Source organism: Larimichthys crocea, chromosome XXI, assembly GCF_000972845.2.
Source record: "Larimichthys crocea isolate SSNF chromosome XXI, L_crocea_2.0, whole genome shotgun sequence".
Lineage (NCBI taxonomy): Eukaryota > Metazoa > Chordata > Actinopteri > Sciaenidae > Larimichthys > Larimichthys crocea.
Genome location: NC_040031.1, coordinates 19,636,844 through 19,656,926, shown reverse-complemented (window position 1 = coordinate 19,656,926; position 20,083 = coordinate 19,636,844). Strand labels below are relative to the sequence as shown.

The 20,083-nt window shown below is 38.7% G+C and overlaps 2 protein-coding genes across 3 annotated transcripts; one reads left to right on the top strand and one right to left on the bottom strand.

Moving 5' to 3' along the window:
- Nucleotides 1–583: 583 nt before the first annotated feature.
- Nucleotides 584–5,971, top strand: si:dkey-30c15.2 (transmembrane protein 116). 2 transcript variants are annotated; one of them, XM_019260011.2, is made up of 12 exons: nt 584–1,034; nt 1,166–1,209; nt 1,771–1,834; nt 2,106–2,243; nt 3,613–3,669; nt 3,757–3,791; nt 3,880–3,966; nt 4,087–4,129; nt 4,369–4,440; nt 4,587–4,743; nt 4,863–4,939; nt 5,023–5,971. In XM_019260011.2, the coding sequence occupies exons 1-12, from the start codon at nt 1,005–1,007 to the stop codon at nt 5,176–5,178; spliced, it is 960 nt and encodes a 319-aa protein (XP_019115556.2). In that variant the 5' UTR covers nt 584–1,004; the 3' UTR covers nt 5,179–5,971. The 2 variants fall into 2 exon arrangements, with proteins under 2 accessions (XP_019115556.2, XP_010728084.3); XM_010729782.3 differs by having other exon boundaries at nt 585–1,034; nt 3,565–3,669.
- Nucleotides 5,972–7,097: 1,126 nt separating this feature from the next.
- Nucleotides 7,098–14,234, bottom strand: neto2b (neuropilin (NRP) and tolloid (TLL)-like 2b). The gene is made up of 12 exons (XM_010729799.3): nt 13,590–14,234; nt 12,249–12,305; nt 11,905–12,063; nt 11,158–11,406; nt 10,944–10,991; nt 10,669–10,796; nt 10,101–10,202; nt 9,688–9,814; nt 9,219–9,332; nt 8,542–8,672; nt 8,357–8,449; nt 7,098–8,270 (listed from the first exon to the last, which is right to left on the bottom strand). The coding sequence occupies exons 1-12, from the start codon at nt 13,597–13,599 to the stop codon at nt 7,821–7,823; spliced, it is 1,668 nt and encodes a 555-aa protein (XP_010728101.3). The 5' UTR covers nt 13,600–14,234; the 3' UTR covers nt 7,098–7,820.
- Between the last annotated feature and the right edge of the window lie 5,849 nt (nt 14,235–20,083).

Here is a 20,083-nt window from a genome sequence, read left to right as displayed (position 1 = left end):
TCAGCTGCTTTTGTTTTTACATCATATATATATTGTGTAAAAACAAAAGCAGCTGAATTAAAACGTATTAAAAACATGTACTCTGGGTCATAATTTGAACTTCTTTAACAGATTTTTTAAAATATATTTTTGTAAAACAGTTGTTTTGAACACACGTCACGTGAAAGAAATATATATAATATAGAAATATTATTTATATTATGGTCACTACTCTTGCAATAATATTTTTTATTTGTATCATGGTCACTTTCTTTGCAATATTTCTTACACTATGGTCACTTTACATTACAATACTCTTTTTATATATCATGCCACTTTTATCCTCAGTACTTGTCTGTTTTGAAGGTTTTCGTGTTTATTGTGTAGGTTATAGATATTTTTTTGCCTTTTCTACTTTTTTTTTTATTCTGTAGTCTATGCTACACTTTCCTCTGCTGCTGTAACAAGTAAATTTCCCCGTGGTGGAAAGAATAAAGTATATCTAATCTAATCTAGAAATGTATACTGCCACTAGATGTCGGTGTAACACCGACGTTCATCACAATAGGAGCGAGCTGCTGTCTGTGCTGGGTAAGTTATGAGTTTGTGTGTGCTTATAGAAGAGAGTTTTACATTGCAAACAAATATCCCCATATATCCTTATAATAACAAACGTTATTTTGATAGGAAAGACCCCTCCAATTATAAAGAGGGGGGCAAACATCTATATAGTTGAGTGGAAATTCCCTGTATTGAAAATGTAGCTCGAAGAGACTGAAAGACAGAAGGAGGCAAAACCAGAAACATTCCCAGTCTACCTGGGGTTTACCTAAAGAAGTAATGCACTGATAGCAATCCGTCAGGCAAACACTCCAAGCAGGTGGAGTCAAGAAAGCTGACACGTGACAAGGTGCAGACTTTTTATAGAGGTGTGCTTGGATAAGAAAACACAGTCTCTTAAAAGTCTTTGCAGTTGATTCAGCTGTGTCCAAACAGAGTTTTGAATAGAAAATTGGATATTTACCATGATGGACAGTGGACAGTGGGAACATCTGGTAGGCATTACACTTACTACTTTTCTGTGCATGCAGTAAATTGATAATAAAAACAACTTGTTTGCATGAGAACTGTTGGGTGGGAAATAAAAGGTACATTTGTGTTAAGATGTTTGAATTCTGTTTTCCAGATTGATGTTCTCAGTTGGGTATACATAGGGTCACTCATTCCCAGGTAATACACTTCTTCATACTTCTTACTAACAACAAATAACATTTATTTGTATCAGGAGGTTATATATAGCAGCCGGTTTGTGGTATATAAACATGTATTCAAATGAGTTGTACAGTAAGTCTATCACCAGATTAACAATAACAGAGTGGTGGAAGTTTTCTAATTGTTAGGAGGTGTAGCAAACTTTCTTCAGTGAACTCGGTCACACTGCTGCTGTGTCTTTGTTTGGGAATCTTTCTTTTGCTTCTGACAAAGAAAACTAAACAATAAGAGAGAGGGGAAAAATGACGGTTATGATTCAATGTGTGTGTGTCATTTTACAGCTTTTCATGCCACACGTGTCACATGAGTCTGAGATAAGTTGTCTCCTTAGACACAGAAGCCTATCTCGTCCTCAGATACACTGTACTAAACGTATTTTGACCCAGGATTAGTGTTGACGTGATTACCAACTAGAGTTAATAAAATTATTAAAATTAAAAATTAAAAAATGTGCTGATATCAGTTCGTGCCAGGATCTATGGTGTGTTTAATACTTCACATATTTCTGATTACTTGCAGCGTGATTGGGAGTATTTCTGTCCTGGTGGTTTCCATAGTTAGATGGAGGCATCTAAAAGAACAGGTGAGTCCAGTTGTATGTGTCTCTCCGTGTGTGTCTACTTTCGGCTTTATGTGTGTCATTACTGTGACTATTACTATCACTGTATGTTAAATGAATACATATAGTGTTTGATAGCTTGTTGGTGTAGGTTTGCACAATGTCACTGCCAGATTTTGTGTTTTGGGATGTTTTAGTGACACAAAAAGCAGCAGGTAGTCTATTGAATTTTCTTTTATTATGCATATTATAATTTTAGAGTAAAGCAATTTCCTTGATGTGTATTTGTTTGCAGGTGCACGTCCTGGTGCAGCTCGCCTTGGCAGATCTCCTGGCTGCTCTGATCCTGATGGCTACCAGTGCCATGAACAAAGTACACACCAGTACCAGTGTGCGCAACGCCATCTGCCCGTATAGCCTGCCACTGTCTTTGGTGAGGAACTGTTACTTTCATTCTGTTAGTACAAGTGAATGATTTAAAAATAGTGGGAACAAATCACGTCTGAAGTTTAATTTTCTTTAATGAGACAGGGAAGTTGAGAGAGGTGCAGAGGAGGTTGAATTTTGGTACTTCCCAGCTGAAGTATCTATGGATTTTTAGAGTTTAAGATGAGTCCACTTTCTCACTGTTCAGTCACATGCAGGGTTTTCCCTGAGTAACTTCCCTAAGATATGTCACATTATTCCTGCAGTAAAACAAGTCAAATCCTTGTGTTTCTTATATTGCATCTATAAAGCAATGTGGGAGCCAGTTTTGTTATGCCATGTCCTAAGTTATATAAATACTGGTCCCGACCAGGGCGTTACGCTCCGCTCATACAAACCGTCTAGTTGTACCCTCGCCTCTCGCAAAGCGAGGTCACTCTAAACTCTTCTCTGTGGTCGTCCTCAAATGGTGGAATGACCTACCAACGGCTACTAGAACAGCAACATCCCTTTCGACCTTTAAAAAACTTGTAAAAACCTTTCTGTTTCGAGAATGCTTCCCTGCCTAACAAAACTAACAAAACTAACAACTATTCTGTGCTCCTTTACACCTTTCTCAGCTTATGTCCTCCTCTGTAAGTCGCTTTGGATAAAAGCGTCTGATAAATGCAATGTAATGTAATGTAATAAATGACTCTACATTGTTTCCTCAGACTGTGATGTAAAGTGGCATGTTTTGCTAAAAATCATTTCAATTTTTTTAAAAGCTTCTGTAAAAAGCAAGTAAAATTTTACATTTTCTGAATTCATATTGTATCTTACAGTGGTAAGAGATAAGAGCAGAGTAGATATTGACTTTACATAAAGCAAACAGAAAAGAATGCAATGTTGGAAAAAGTTGTTACTTAGTTTCATACTGTCCACAATGAGGATTTCTTTCAAAATGCAGATATTGAAAATATTTAGCCATATAAAAGTTCAATATTTAATCAAGAAATAACTGTGTTTGTTTACATTTCTGAATTGATGGAAATGAAAATGTGACACCAAACCTAAAATGAGCAATATAGTATATAGTAATATAATAATATTAGTAGTAGTATAATAACAATAATCTAATCTCTTAATAATAGTAAAGGCTGAAGGTGTTTCTTGTATGCAAACAAAATGGGAAGTCTTTACTGATTGTTACCCTTCTATCAGCTTCATGCAGAATATTGCCACATTTTGCATCGCTATATATATTGTTCTACAATATACATTGTTACACTTCTGCTTCCCTGTTGCATCTTTATGTTTTACACTTATATTTGTCCATTCTGTTCCAGACATTTTACTGTATTTCATTTCTGCTGGTGGTGGTTTACGCATGGCAGTCGAGGAATGCAGTCAAAGGGTGGAGAGCAAGACCCGCAGAGGATGAGGGTGGACAGGTGAGACACATATGTAGATTACAATTTGCACAAAAACAGTCAGGACTTATTCACTAATTCCTTTCTCCGTATCTGTCTGATTTACAGAGTCTAGTCACTCTACCTGTCTATGCTATTGTGTGGTGAGTTTGCAGATTTTATATCTTTAATAACCTTATCCCTGGTGTACATTTAATTTAATTCTGTATGTTTGTTACTTTATTATCACAGGTTGATCCCCATTTCGATATACTTAGCATATGTTCATAAGCTTAGTCAATTTCCGACCAGTGACCGATCAAGCATCAAAAACTGCAGGTGAGCATACAACCTGCCTGATTAACTTTCTTCAAAGTCACTGTGTTCAAAGAAGTAGCGGTGAAATAAGTCTGTTCCCCTGTGTTTTTGACCCTTTTTGATGTTTCTCTTTTTTCTCAGTTGCATTTTGTTCTTGCAACAATTCACCAACGATTCATGCTCTGTGAGTATCAAACACTTTTATACATTTCTAACACTTTTCATGTGTACAATCATTGTTTTTCTTCATGTATTTCACAGATTTTATTGTGTTAATGTTTAATTTTTTTAATGTATTTGTATTTCATAGTGTTAGTGTTGCTACATAGTGTATTTATTATATCAAAATGTTGTTGTAGTTCATCATTAAAATAAATGCAAGGGAATGTGCAGTTGTGGTAACATGTTCTTTTTTCTTCCCAGGGGAAAATACATGACATTTTCATCCAAGTCTTTCTTGTCTCCGTTGTGATACCAGTGATATTGACGTGCTCTGTAAGTCAAAACCAAGCACATTCAATTAGGAGGAAGTTGGACATGTTTTGTTATGTATAATTGCTTTAAGCATGTAAATAAAAACATACTTATGATTGTAAATGTAGTTACAGCAGACTGTAATCATTTATTAATTCTTGTTTTAGGTAATTTACCATAAGGTTGGTAAATGGTATAAAAGACAGCAGGAGCAGGAGGGGCTTTTTCCTGTGGAGGGAGATGGACGTTCAAGAAGGAGATTGAAAAGAATGATTTCTACAGCAAGAAATATGGTTATGGTCATCTTTTTCTGCTGGATGCCAGGTACACAACAAGCATGCACATGCACATTTAAAGCTAATGTAAAAGTAAAAAATGAAAAAAATGTAAATCAACATCAGGCTGATGTCCTATGTCCTATGTCCTATGTCCTATGCTACTAGCTGTAGTTCTCATCCCCATTCTGCTGTCTACCCATGATGTTAAGCAGAACATCCTATTTGTCCTTTTGGTGATACAGGTAAGTTTTAAAAGAATATGTTTTTAAATGCTTCATCTTATGATCTGAGCAGCAGGTTATATTATTGTTTTTATTTATTTCAGGCTGTCACTATGTCCTTGCAAGGATTCCTGAACAGTATGGTTTACGCCTGGAGTCGGCCCAACTTCACGGAGGCTGTTCTTGGGGAGAAAACACCCCTGGTGACATACGACCATCAGGCTTTTTTTGATGAATCACTCAGGACCTCGGCGTGTTGATTCACACTTGCACACTGAGAGACAGTGTTGACTGTTGTTTGTTTGCAACAATGCACTGGCCTGAGGAAGACTGACTGCACACTTCATGAAAGTTTTGACTGAAACATAGAACATTCTCATTTGCAGACTGAAGATAAAAAAAAGAAATAGAAGAAAAAAAAAGATGAAGGAAACAAGCATGAACTCCATGCACTGTATTTCATTCCAGCTGCTGAATTTGTGCATGGATGCAACAAAGTCATAGTGATATATGTTTTGGTAAAAAATTATATTTTATTATGTTTTGTCATTTATATTTATATTTTTCGATAAGATGTTTTTTTTTTAAGATTGTTTTTTTTTTTTTACATTTCTGATCTGTTTGAGGGGAGTCAGGAAATGCTGGGAGAAAGGTGTGATGACATGCAGCAGAGGGCTTGAGCTGGTGACCTACTGGGGTAGGGGCCCTTAATAAGGCTCTCTTTATCCTTCTGTTTCATTATTGATTTGTTATTCAGCATCTTTTTAGTGCTCTGTAGTTCAAGACAAGAATGGTGGAAAACCTGTCTGTGCACTCTTCAGCCATTGTCATTTCAGAAGCACGTGTCTGTTATGATGACATAACAGTCTGTGGAGAACACTGTATGGGAACAGTGAGGAATGCGCTGAGTAATTGCAGACTGAGGAAGGGACACAATTTATGCATTGTCATGTCTGTGTGTAAGTACAACTCTGAACATGATCTCATAAAAATATTGTGTGGTTTTGTGACAGAGCTCACTTAAAAGGCATGTCTGCTGCTGTCTGATTGTTTACAGATACAAACAGGCACAGAGAGTACAGTACACTCTCGGGTTATAGTATTGTAAATCTCATGTTAAAGCATATATGTCTGTCCCTGAGTTCAACTCTGTTAATAGTTTATAGACTGCTGACCAACCTGTTGGTACTTATGTAAGTGTTCACCCAAGTCTCTAATGTGTCTGCTGTACTGTAAACTTGATTTTCAGCTGTGGCTGTGCAAAGGCACATGGGATTGATGCGTACAATAAAACATAAGGCTTCTAACAATCTAACAGTTGCACCATGGAATCAGATGAGAATAAAATACACATATCTGAGATCTGTATGTTTTTTGTCTTCTTTCTCTGTTGTGTTTGATATGAATTCACTTGAGGAAAGAGTAGAAAGCATCTTTTTATGATGATAAGCCAGGCTGTCATCGCAAAGCCAAATAGAGTCATTTTTACTGATATAACAGACATCAAGTCTGTATCACCTGTGCCTATTGACCTCATTTTAATTTCCATGGAGCAATGCATTGTCTGATGTGCCCCAGATTCATGGATATCTGTGTGCTAAAAATAATGACTGTGTACCACAGTGTTACTAAAAAGGCACCATACTCAGTGAATACCTAGTACCTGGGGAAGATTTTTCAATGATCTTTTTCCTTCTAAGTCATTATGAGTGATCCATTTACACTATTTATCAGCTGTTTGGTCATATTTATATGTGTATTTTATGTTTACGGATACTTAAAGGTCAAACACCAAGTGCATGATGGGACTCACCACACTGCAGCCACACTATAGCCACAAGGCTGCATGTTCATGCGCTTGTCTGTGTGTATGCATAGTTGCTCCATAAATTATCTGCCCAGTGAATTTTCTGAATGATGAATGAATCCAACAGACTTGCTGACTTAACTGCGAGGCTGTGGCTTAGAAATGTCTTCTAAAATAAGTTCTGTCCTGAGGCTCCAAGGTCATTGAAGTAGTTTGGCACACTGATCAAAAAGCTTTGCGAAGGAAGTAAAACATTTGGGGGAATTTCAAAAAAACGAACACTTTTATGGTCTGTAAAAACTGTGATCATAAAACAAAATTTTCTGATCCTCATAGTCATCATCATAAAAGCAGTTTGTTGGGTTCTCTGCGTTAGACAAGTTAACACCCGTTCACTCGTGAGTTTTATTCATTGCCTAAAGGCAAAAAGGAAAATAAAACAAAGTTTTCTAGTGTTTTATAATGAGGGGTATGGCAGTGGTAAACAGTTTGGTGGTAACATAATTGAATTATACAATAAAGTAATTTGACAATTCACTTTATATGGTAAATTCCAACTAGCATACCTTTGTGACACACCATTGAAGATTCCTGTAAATGCACACCTACCTGGGAAAGAGCACAGCTTAAGTGCTGATGATTATTTTATATCTGGTGAAAAGTCTGTAACAAAGGTAAGGTGAAACCTTTCTTAAACCAGTAGTGCAGAAATGTAGCTATTTATTCTTTAATACAGGTAATAACAGATTAAACCAAAACTGAGAGAGAGGCTTCCTCTTACAACGTTCTTGAAAAATCTAAACACTCATTGAAAACATGTTTCAACAATCTACTTGTATTTAACAAAATACACTGATACAGAGAACAATACAATCACCTGTTTCACTTTTACACTGATCACAAATACGATAACAGCTCCTTATCAGCTGTTTCAGCGTCCGGGCACAGTTTCCAGAATTTCTAAAAACTCCTGGAGCACTGTGCCTTGTGTTTTCTAACCTCACTGAGATACATCCACTCTGTGGTGTTAAACTGTGAGTTCTGCCCCAAAATTGTGGCACTGATTGAAAAGTTCTTGCTGTCAATCTTTTCTTTTCAGAAGTCCATGGACAAGGATCTTTTCTGGGCCATTTCAAAATTCCCACTTCGGCTTCCTGCTCTGCGTACGTACACATCATACCTTCCGTGTTCCTCCTCCTCTTCATCCTCTTCCATCACTCTGTCCTGCCGCCCCACTGCTCTCTCCCCCATACTGTTATGGCACTGTGCTCGTCCTGGTTTCATACTAGGCCAGCTCTTCTTCCGCAGACTACTGTTCAAGTCCCTGAGGGGAGGTAAGGTGCTCTGAAGGTCGCCTCTGAAAGGGGGAAGCTCCATAGATCCCCTGCCTGTGCCATGTGCACCTTGACTGGCTTTGATGGAGTTGACAGAAGCCTGGGAGCCACAGTGGTGTTCATGAACGCAGCGTGAGGCTGATGAGGATCTTCTGAGTGCCTGCAGGGACTGGAGTTCCTCGGATAACTCCCCAAGGTCCCCAGACATCTCCTAAAAAGGATGAGTTGTTACATTTGTGATTTTTAAACAATGAATACCATGTGCAACCAATAATGTACCAAAGTAATCAAACTAACCTTGTCTCTCAGAGTAAAAAGTTCATAATGAGGAGGGTCAAACACCTCCTGGAAGTCGCCCCGCTGGAACAGGTTATTCTTACGTACCAACACCTTAAATTTATGAAAATAATGATGAAGTAGCCACTCCTATACTATATTTCGGTTGTAATACTAAGTATTTAACTGTGTCTTGTCTTAATTACCTTTTTTCGTGGCTGTTTGATTTGCACCAGGATGGAGATGATGAGGAGGAGTAGCACCACTCCCGTAGACACACAGATTACTGTCCCATGAGTCTTTGTGATCTGGTGAAAAACACCTTTGCTTTTTTTCTCTGAATGATGGATATGAAAAGAGTGACAGAGAGAGATTATATATAAGGGACATTTAGAGGTACCGAGAGTACATCAATCATTTACTTGTTGCCACCCCTGTCAAGACAGTCTGTATCTTTGGTTGCCAGGAACAATTCAGAGCTTCCACCGAAAGCCAAAGTCTTGATTAACAGCAACATTGCTTAACTAAACAGCCAAAAGGCAATGAAGGTCTTTTAGCTGAAAACACATTAAAGATGATGAGATCATCATTTTTCTGGCAAGAGGAAACTTTGAAGTGATACTCTGCATGGTCTAACGTGCACTGCTCTGTGGTATCAGGCTGAAAAATCACATAGAAGACTTGTTGGAACATTTGAGAAAAAGTGTCTTGTCACAGATGTCTTGTAGAATTACAGCCGCAGATCCTCAAGGAGACTCAATGTGCCACAACAGACCAAGATACGACATGCATCACATTACACAACAAGACACGACTCATTATAAAACAGCACAGAGGTTTTTCAAAAAAAGAATTACAAAGTGCCTTGGCACAACAGGAGTACCTTTGCAGTTGCTTTCATCCCATGGAAAGACACAGTTTTGTATGCCATTGCACACCAGAGAAGTGTTGATGCACATGTTGCTATGGCAAAAGAATGTACTACCCGCACAGGGTGCTGAAACACAAACACAGGTCAATGTGATGCACGCAAGCTGAGAAAGCAACCAAAGTCATTAACAGTAAATCCATCCATCTCTTGTGAAAGTTGTATAAAAGGAATTATATATTTTGAACCGTACCATTTTGCAATATAATATCATTAATACATTATATAATGTAAGGTATTTCTACAACTGCTACCAAGACAGCTTTACTCTGAAAAAGGCTGCAGTATCGAATAGAAACCATAGGAGGGTGCTGCTACAGTACTGTACATGCTCTGCCACAGCTGCAGAAACTAAACAAAGGTGACACTGGTAGAAATGAAAAACGACAGAGGTTAAGAATAATCTTAAAGAAGAAAAACTCACGGTCTGCAAAAGAAGTGAACAGCATCCGGAAACGGCTGAGACGGCTTGTCTCATCAGCCCACATCCTCACGACTCCCACTCCAGTGTCCAGCATGATGTCATTAGCTACTGTACTACAAAACTTGGCCTGCAAGAAACCACACTACCACTTTATCTTATAGTTCTGGACGTGTAGTCTCACTGATGCCAAGATCTGTAGAACAGTTGCTACATATTTATGATTCAAATATTATATATATGCATGCATGACATGGAAAGAAAAGTTAAACACTGTGTAACAGGAGAGAGAAATTCAGAACTCAGAGTACAATGCAAAACAATACAGATAAAGTACATCAGATGAAGGGCCTTTAATTTTACAGTCTAGACTAGAGTAACATACTGTATATTACACATATTTTAAAATATATTACCTTCAGGTCCTCAATGGCATTACTACCATCATAAACAGCCACAAAGTTCTTCTTACATTCATTTGAGTTTTCCATCTGGTATTCCAAAAATCGCAGGTAAATCTGGAATAAGCAATGAGGAGAGATATCATTTTGTTTGCACATTTTTTAATGCAGTTGAGGATGTTTTGCTTCACTATGAGAACACACGTCTTGTTTGAAGGCATTGCTGCATTAAAGGATCAAATATAAACCATTTTGAGCCAGCTTTACTGTCTGTGTGCTTATGTTGGATTAACAACATATATGTTTTGCTTTATATGAATGTTTGATAACAAAAGACGTAAAGCACATTCATCCAGGATCTTTGTGATCCACATGATATGTCTTATATAAAGGATATGGAATAAACACATAACAACAGATGTGGAGGCTAAAATTATAATTTCAACCACTGTACTGTACTGACATTTAGACCCACTGAATCATATCCCCTCTGCTCAACTTAATCCAATTATCACTAAAAAAGGCAGGAAAATAAGCATATTTTGTTATGATGTATTTACAAAAAACATGTCACATGCTCTACCCTGTTGTTTGTTGGAGCTCGTATCGTCCAGATACAGTCCACTGCCTGGTCTGGCTTCACTTTATACTCCTCTTCCACCTGGCTAGAACGGATCAGTCCGTCAGGTCCAGACAGCTCAAACTGACAATCTGTGCCATACACAGTGATGAAAGGTAAGAGGCAAATAAAAGAAAGAAAAACATAGAGGTGATGATGAAAGGAAACTGAAATTGTTTCACATTTTGTGGTAAAGATGTACAGTTATTTGAAGAGGCTGAGCTGTTTAGGTGCACTACCTGGGATGGGGTTTAAGAGTCCTCCCACATGGAGATGAAATTCAGGGTCTTTGGGAGAGAGAGAGATCACATGATCAGAGGCATCATCAGTGGAAGTTCAGATATTTGTTTTGAACAACAGTAGAGAATTAGATCCAAGCAGACATTCAGTGAGTACCAGGTGAGAACATTGCCATACGGGGATTAATAAACTGTCCAGCTGTCTTTTATTCACCTGCTGTAAAGCTGTACTGGACCTGGAAGCCAATCCCTTCCAACTCTTCATCACTGAAAAAGCGGATCCACATGAAGCGTCCACTGGAGAGGACAAGTCCAGGACTGGCTGAGCCACAGAAGCGATTTATGATTGGCGAGAAACTGAAAGGGCCATCCCGTACCTCGATGTGGTCGAAACGACACTCAAATGAGGCCTCGATGTAGAAGTTCTCATCAAACTGCAGCTCTATCCTCTGGCGGGGCAGGGCTGAGGGAAACAGAGCGCTGGGTCACATCTACAGCCACAGATGTGATAAAAAAATATTTGCTCCTTTCAAATTTTCCTCAGTGTTGTTTATGTTTTTACATGAAACTGCTGTGGTTTTGGGGGCCCCAGGAGCAATTAAAGGGTAAAAATGACAACAAAGTTTGATGCATTCTTTGGTGTGCAAAATAATGAGGAATGCACGGTGAAAAAGTTATTCCCTGTCAGCTTTTTTGTACCTTAATGACCATAGAGGGGGAAACTTAAAAACAGAATACTGTTTGTAATCCTTAAACAGAATCCTAACACTATGTGCATTCAGTTTATGATGTGCAATGTCGATGTTATTGTCAAAGAAAACAATAACAACAGACTGCATTCTTATTCATCACAAATATAAGTGCTATTTTGTTCCTCTGGGTCACTTCAGTTTCCACCAGAATACACAATCACAAAAAATGGAGTACAAGCAGTGATATTATAAAGCTCATGTCTGGTTACCTTCTAGTACGTACAAGCACTCCTTGTTAGGAGGGTATGTATGCGGGTAGTTAGGGGAGCTGAAGCTGCCACCATCTGGGGTTCGTACCCAGTTTCCACAGTGACGAGAATGCTGCGGCCGTTGAGTGGGTTTAATCCCTTTTGATCCCGCACCTCCATCTGTATGAATATGACAGCCAAGAGACACGTGAAAAACTATTTGTACAGTTGATAATATAATGTAAAGACAATTGAGACGTAATCGTATGACTAAACGTGCACTGATCTTTAATTAACTTACAATATGTGTCTTGATTTCGTGTAATCCCTCTGTCCAAGGAATGCAGTGAATATATCAATCTTACCTTTAGTCTTTTGTGCCAGAGCTAATCCCTCCTCAATGAATAGGATAAATATCCAGACTGCAAAAGAAGCAGACAGTACAGTATGTGAGGAAGTATACAATGAAGGAATAAAGGAAAGCAAGAGAGAGAGAGAGAGAGAGAGCTTAGCAGGATTTATGTGTCTGTGCTTGTTGTCTTGGTGTGCTGTGTCCCTGAATGTACATAACAGGCCAGGGGTCTGGAGTTCAAAAGCTTGACAGGGAAAGAATAAGAACACGCTGCTTACACCATCTGCTTGCTAAACTCTTCCTCCTATTTTTACATTCATGGTGCCTTTTTTAACTGAGGTTCATACGTAACATAGTGGACAAGAATAGGACTTCTTGTTGTTGTTATTGTGCCGATGTCTTGTGATAAATTATCATGAAATAACACCTTGTGCCACATTTGTGTCTATTACATAAAAGATGACCCAAATAGAGCATCTAACCCAACAGCGATGAACCACTAATATTTTGCTTTGACTTTTCAAGTGGCATGTTGCTGTGAACGTCCACCCACAATCTGCAAGACATTTATACATCCACGTTTGCCTTATTGAGACATGTTCTGGTGTATTGCACAAGACATCTGCATCTCACATGAACCTCTAAAAGCTTTATTTATATTATTGAAATGGTCAAAAGCAGATAACCTTGTGGAAACCTTAAATTTGCATCTGCAAAGAATTTTAACTTTCAATCGACTGATGGCAACTTAAAGAAAGTGTATAGAAATGCAGCCAAACTATCAATCTGCACAATGTCTCCAGCTGTCTGACATGACTTTTTCTCCACTGAATGAATCTATTGAAGCACGTCCAGAGACCTTATTCTGTGTGTGAAGGAGGAACTGAGGCAGCAACAACAGCCCAAATCCTCCTGTCCAGGCACTGAGCCACCACAAGCTGATGCAAGACAGAAAACAGATTTCCCATTTGAGAAAAATTGGGATCTGTATCATTTTCTTGCGAAATGTGTCTTTACTTTTATATCAGTGTGCATCATGAGTGTGGAGCTGTCGCTTCAGCACCAGAGATTACTTTCCTGTATTTTAAATTATCTCGAGGAACCAGATGTGAAAAAAAAACAACTACACGTACTGCTATTCCTTCATAAAGCCTGATTTTGATGACTAATTATTTTGTGAATTTTGCGCAAAACACGCACATGAAAATATCAGTACATAGGAGTCTGCAAAGATGATCAAAGATGAGAAACTCCCGCCTCTCTTCCTTCTCTCCCTCACCCTCAGGCACAGACAGAGAATGAACTACTTCATCAAACGCCCTAAAATCATGCAAACACCGATCATCCCACTCACCTCCGCGCATCCTCTCGGCTGAAGTCCGTTTTTTTCTGGGCTTTGATTTCAAACTTGTCAAACTGTGTATCCCTCACATCCCTCCTACGATCCCGTTTAAATCAATTCCTGGGGATTAGCGCGTGTTAGAAGCACTGATTTACAAAATCCAACTTTCACCTTGTCATCATAATCCCATTGGTCAAGATGAGAAAAGCGTCTGTGGCAAAAAAGAAAAAAACAAAACAGCTGACCAACTTCTGATTCATCATTTTTAAAAACATATGAGCATCATTTCCCAGCGCAGGCACGCTGTTCCCGCAGATGCGTCCTCTCAGACACACGGATCATCTGTCTGCGGCTGCTCGCACGTTTTAAGATTGGGATCAGTTGGCGCGAGAAGGGGGGACAGCTGACTGCGCATGTGCATCTTCAGAAGTGAGAAAAAAGTGCTATGATAAAACTTTTATAGCATGGTTAGGATAATGAATTAGGCCTACATGGCATATTACACATTTAATTACCTGACCTACCTACAAAAATCCAGTCGATTGCATCCAAGCCCTCTTGGATGCCTCTATAATAGACACAACATAACAAAGTGCCCTGTAGGGTGCCTTTACAGTGGTCAAAATGTGATGAAGTGCCTTTCTGGGTGCCCTTCGAGTGGGAAAAAACATATCAGTGCCACCTATAGTGCTAACCCTAACCCTAACCAGTGTCCTATCCCTTAGCTGGTTCCCTTTTTATTCTTTTTCGCCTATGCCCCTCAAGCAGTCTGAGTCTGCCACTGTAGCCGACTCCCACACACAAGCACACCTGTGCCAAAAGGCTCACTGGGTATAAATCAGTCCACACATTGCATTCCTGTGCAGATCTATGCAGAGCAGAGAGCAGGGCATATTCCCTGTTGTCTTTTCTCATTTGTCTTGAAGGACACAAGGCGCCTAAAGCCTACAAAAGCTGGCTGGAGCTACAGAAAGATGGAAATGAAAGCCAAGAGTTGGTGGGAGGGAGATTTTCCTTTGATGTGTTGCATTTTAACAACAGAACCTGTCACTATGTCAACGGGCAGATTTCTGCTTCTCCAGCTGATTGTAATTGCTTTAAATCAGCAGCTTTGGTTGCAGAGATGGTTGATGTCAGGATGCTCTTGGCAGCCAAAGACACACTCACTTTGACAGACCGCCTTGGTGCAAATGAGTGATTTATTCTGACATCCTACCATCCTTGCCGTTCACACCTGGGTGGTCAAATGTATCCGTTCTATAAAAAACTGACTTTTCCAGACAAGAAACACAAACATAAGTAAAAGCAAACATTTAAATTTCATTGCCATTCTTCACGTTTTATTAGTTCTTTCAAAAGTTACAAAGTATTGCTTTAAGTAGAAATAGAGAAATATTATAATAGTAAAAGTTACACAGCAGAATGTGTTTTATATTGCATACTTTATTATTGGATTAATATTACTGATGCATAAACAGTTAAGCAGATTACGTTATAGCTGGTTACGATGGAGCTAATTTTCTCTACTATATACTGTATACTGTTAGGTACTTTAATCTCTGTTGATCATATATAAAATCTTGCTCTGCAAAGTGGCTATGGTCATTAGATACATGTATTTGAGATGTGATGAGATGAGCTTTTTTTGGGTGGCAACAATCTTTATTTCATTCCTGTTTCTTTGCGTTCCTGTTTTTCACATAAAACGAGAAAACAAATGTAAGTACGACAGAAAGCATCCACAAAACTTCATAACCAACCAGCAGAGCATAAAACAACACATCTTATCAGAAAGCCCAGGGGGAATATTTTCAAAGTCTCCAAGGTCATCATTATTCAGTAAAGGGGGACCAGTTTTTCTTCTGCAGCAACAACCTCTGGGTAAATTAATTCGGAAGGAGATGAACACACTCACCAACAAAATATATGCACAATCATAAAGTTACATCATCTGGGCCTCTGATTAAAAACAACCCTATTGCCTTGTGAATGATTACAATGTGAAAGAGTTGTCACAGAGATCCATGAATCATTTATTTTCTGCACTGTGTTTGGTTTTTGGTGGGACTGCTGCTGTGTGACATATGTACTGAAGCAGGAAAGAGCGAGTGACTGGTCTTCGACGAGCCTCTATGAATACCGGCTGTTACAGGCGACAACGTCTACTGTCTCTGTTTGTTACACTCTGTCCCTCCTGTCTGTCACACCATCCAATCAGCACACCTGCAAACTGACAGCCGTACACCTTTGTGTGCAGCTCATAAAAGAGGTTAAAAATCTGCATCTGTTGCCATGGCAACTGGGGTGATGTCTCGCCAGCCTTCTTCTGGGGCAATCAGGGACCTAGAAAGTGAAAGGTTTTAGGGTGTTTGACAGAGACGGGGATCAAAGTGTAACAAAAAAAAAAACCCTCCCCATACTGTCAACCTGTGCTGCTGAAGATTTGTGTTATAGTAACCTAAAGCAAATGGAAATACAGTTTCCTATAAATCCCTCATGAGTTACTGCAATATTGCAAAAGCTTTTGTCATACTGAGGTGTCCTTGAAGCGTTAAATTAAATTCCACTTTGCACATTACCACAGCCACAGTGTTTTACTCTGTAGGTTCAGTCTTCAGTGTGCTGCATGTGTGCGGGCTCTCTCTTTAAGGACTATTCAACAAGCTGAAGAAAAAGTATTCTATGATATAAATGCAAACAAATTTTGTATTTCCTGAAATGTCACTAAAACTTTGCAGGAAATCACAATTTCTTTTGAGAAAAAATATTGTTTTAGATAAAAAGCTACAGCTAATAACGGACCTCATGGTGACATTGTTTACTCTTTTACTCTTAACATAATTTCTGTACAAGAAGAGTAAAAAACAACAACTCCAAAACAGTCTCTCAAGTGCAGAAATAAAACAGCCACGTTTTCACTAAAGGGTATTTCTGCTTTTTGACACATGAAGCATTTGCATGCATACACGTAACTATGTGAGCTTTTAATAATGAGCACCGTGGAACATCATCTCATTACCAATCCCCAAAATCTCCCAACACACACTTAATCCTGTGACAGCTGTAGATTAGTCTCATGCAAGAAAAGAAGTCAACTGCAGTGCGAAGATAATCTGAGATCTTTTTGTAATGTCGCAACCTTTTCTGGCAAATGGGATGCATACTGTAACAACCAAAAAGAAAGGCAGAGACAGAAAAGTAGAACTAAAAGAGGATGATGAAGCCTCAACTGTTCTTTTGTAGGGCCAGGATTGTAATTAGCATTTTGATTGGAGTATTAGCCAGGCAAGTGATTGCTCTTATTAGCGTGTGCTTAAGGATGAAATTAACATCTTTAATTTGGCAGAGTCTACGGTTGAGTGTGCCAGGTGACACTGCTGGGTGAAATGAACTTTCACTCCCTCCTATCTTTCTTATTTTTTGAAAGAACAGATGCATGTACTATTTGCACAAGTGCATGTTTGTTTCTTGAAATTAAAAAAATAACTTTGTCTGGAGAAACAAAACAAAAAAAGAGCGTTCAAAGTCAGAGATTACACAGCAGGATATTTCAGCTGCAGCATCTGTACCATGAGAACAAATTCCTGTGGATTTGGCTTATTACCGTTGATAGGGAGGCACAGAAGCCTATGTATAAGGCCTAACTTTAATATGATGGAACACATCACTGCGTCACACTGACTCCTCACTTATAATCACTTTGATTGATTTTATTGCCTTTGTTTGCACCATAGGCAATTTATGTTCCAACTGTAGATTATGTCATAATTAATCAGCCACCCCAAGTGCGCTGTGTTAAATCTCATACTTGGCTGAGCAGACAAATACATTATCAAGTGAAGCAATGAAAGCTGCTTCTTTGTAATTTACTTTTTACCACAGACAGTCCATCCAAAATATTGTCTGCACAAAATTCTGACATTAATTTCAATCATCCATAGATGAGTTGTCACATAATAACCAGCTTAAGATTCAAAGCCAAGCTCATCCAAAAGCCCCAACCACCGAGAGCAGCATTTCCCATTAATTACCTACTGTGGCGGCCTAATTTGTCTCGCCACAGTTCCATAATGAACCGAAAATCTTTTTTTTCCACTTCAGGTGGAACTTCAGTGGAAACCCAGATGAGAAACGGGTCAAAACGTTATTACGCGGTCTATAGTTATAGAGCAAACACCTGCATGGACACTCAGCACAAAAAAATAGAAAGTGTTATGCTTGCGGTTTGACCACAAGACCCCGAGCCAACAGCTGCAAAGTTACTCCACCAAATTAAGCTCACAATACTTCATAAAGCAGCTCATTAAAAGAAGAAATGAACATGAACTAGTTCATTTTTTGGACTGTAAACTTATTTAGCACATTGAAGTTGTTTGTAAGGTGAAATTAAAACAACCTACGGTCACTGTCTTTTCATTTTCAAAATCAAAATCCATAATGCTGGGGATAAACAAGATGGACACTGACGGCAGCTAAATACAAGGCAAACCTAGCTAAACCCAAATCCCCCCATGACATGCAGCACATGGTTTGGCCCAATGAGCTGCACCAGGATTTAAGAGTCCTCAGCCCTCAGGCCTGAGCCACACCTTTTGCTCCAGAGAGAGAGAGAAAGGAAACCCAATTAGATAAATGTCAAAAAAGCCACACTGTCAAAACAACCCAAAGAAAAGCCTTTGTAAAGAAAAAACTAATTGGTTTACTGAATTTAGTAGCTCCCCTTTTCACTTTCACCCCATTCTGTGTCTCTACTTAATTTATCGCCCTTTTGTACCCATGGAGGGCTGCATCTTTTCTGTATTAATACAAATTCACAAATTGTTTGTTGTGTGATATCCACGCAAAACACGCACACAGATACATCACAGAAAACTTTTGGTTTTGCATTAGTGCAACTTACAACTAGATGCACAATCTTTTACATCCTTTTCTGCCTCTAGTCTTTAGTTGCTACAAATGAAGAGGTGAAATATTCTTTTGTTATTCGGGATGTGTCATCTGGGAATTTGTTCCCTAAAGCATTTACAAAGATGTGAAGTAAACCAGGAATACATTTTTGGCAAAGCACCTTATAACAAGAAGAGAGGATTCGTGGTAATGAGCTGTTTTATGGTGCATTTCTCACTGCTAAAACTTGTACACCCGTTGGCTAGTAGTAGATTATTGTGAGCAACCACATGACCATTATGCACACCATCAAACAGAACAGAGATATATAGACACGAGTGCTAAAACCTTCTCTTTGAACATGGTTTTATATTGGGATAATAGGCTCCCATGCGTGGCAATTGAAATGGGAGCTAAAAAAAAAACTCTTTCAAGGTCAAATTGACTTCCTCCTTTATTCAAACTGTGTGTGTCTAAACTCAGGCTTTTAAAAACATTTGTGTGCGACACAAAAAGGAAAGATTTTACTTATACCAAAGTCTGTCTATGTGAACATACTGTACATGTGCACACTAATATGATCCTGTTAGGACTGACGTATTGCCTCTTTTTTTCCCAGTGTTTCCCCCTCTGTCTGTGTGTTGCTAGGCGTGACTTCCAGTTTTCTCTCACCTGCCAATTCACATTAATACCTGCTGCCAGTCATCTCGTCACCTGACCATTATAAAAGAATCAGTTCAGTCACCCAGAGTGTGCTGCCTGCCAACCATATCCAGCCCAGTCTTGTGATCTTCTTTGGATTTTTGCCACCACCAGCCGCACAGTCTTCAAAGATTAAGCAACTTCACAGTTGTTCATCTTGTCTCCTGGCTCGTGTTTGCACATTGTGTCTACAGATCTTTCAACAGATCACATCATTCCCTTCATCTGCAATTACCACCGTTTATTTTAAACACTCTGTTCTTCCTAAATCTGACTTTCTCTTACAACATATGGCCAATCACAGTGAGCGTGTTTCTGGGACAGATGGCCAATGGTAAATCTTTACTTAAAGCAGGGTTAAGCTTTTCAGACAACTGGAAGATTAGTCTGGTTGTGATCAATTATGGCCCTTCATAGAGGAACATGTGAAGAGGAAGAGATTTAGATTAGATAAGGTGAAAATTACTCCTGACTGTCATTTCCTGAAATCATTTATGTCTCTGCACACAAGCTTCTTGTCTTATATCAAACAGAAATCGACAGTACAGTACATGTCCTATTCAAAATCTATGCATGATGTAATTATGGATCAGTATGTTTTGAATTTCTGCATATTATTTAAAAAATAAGGCTCATTTCAATATTCATTATTAAATTGAAAAAATCTTGACATCAACATCAAGACATTTTATTTGACCTACAAATTCAACCACAAATAAAGCAGTGACAGGCTTTACTCCATTAGCAAACAGAAATCTTCTTAGCACGGCCTGATCTGTGGATGTGGCAGAAAGCCTGGAGGAGGATGAGTTGAATGCCACATTTGGCTGTTTCAAGATCTTTTAATGTTTAATTAGTTTTTTTTATATTTACTTTGATAGGCAGTTCTATTATTATAAAAAGAATAGCTAGAATGC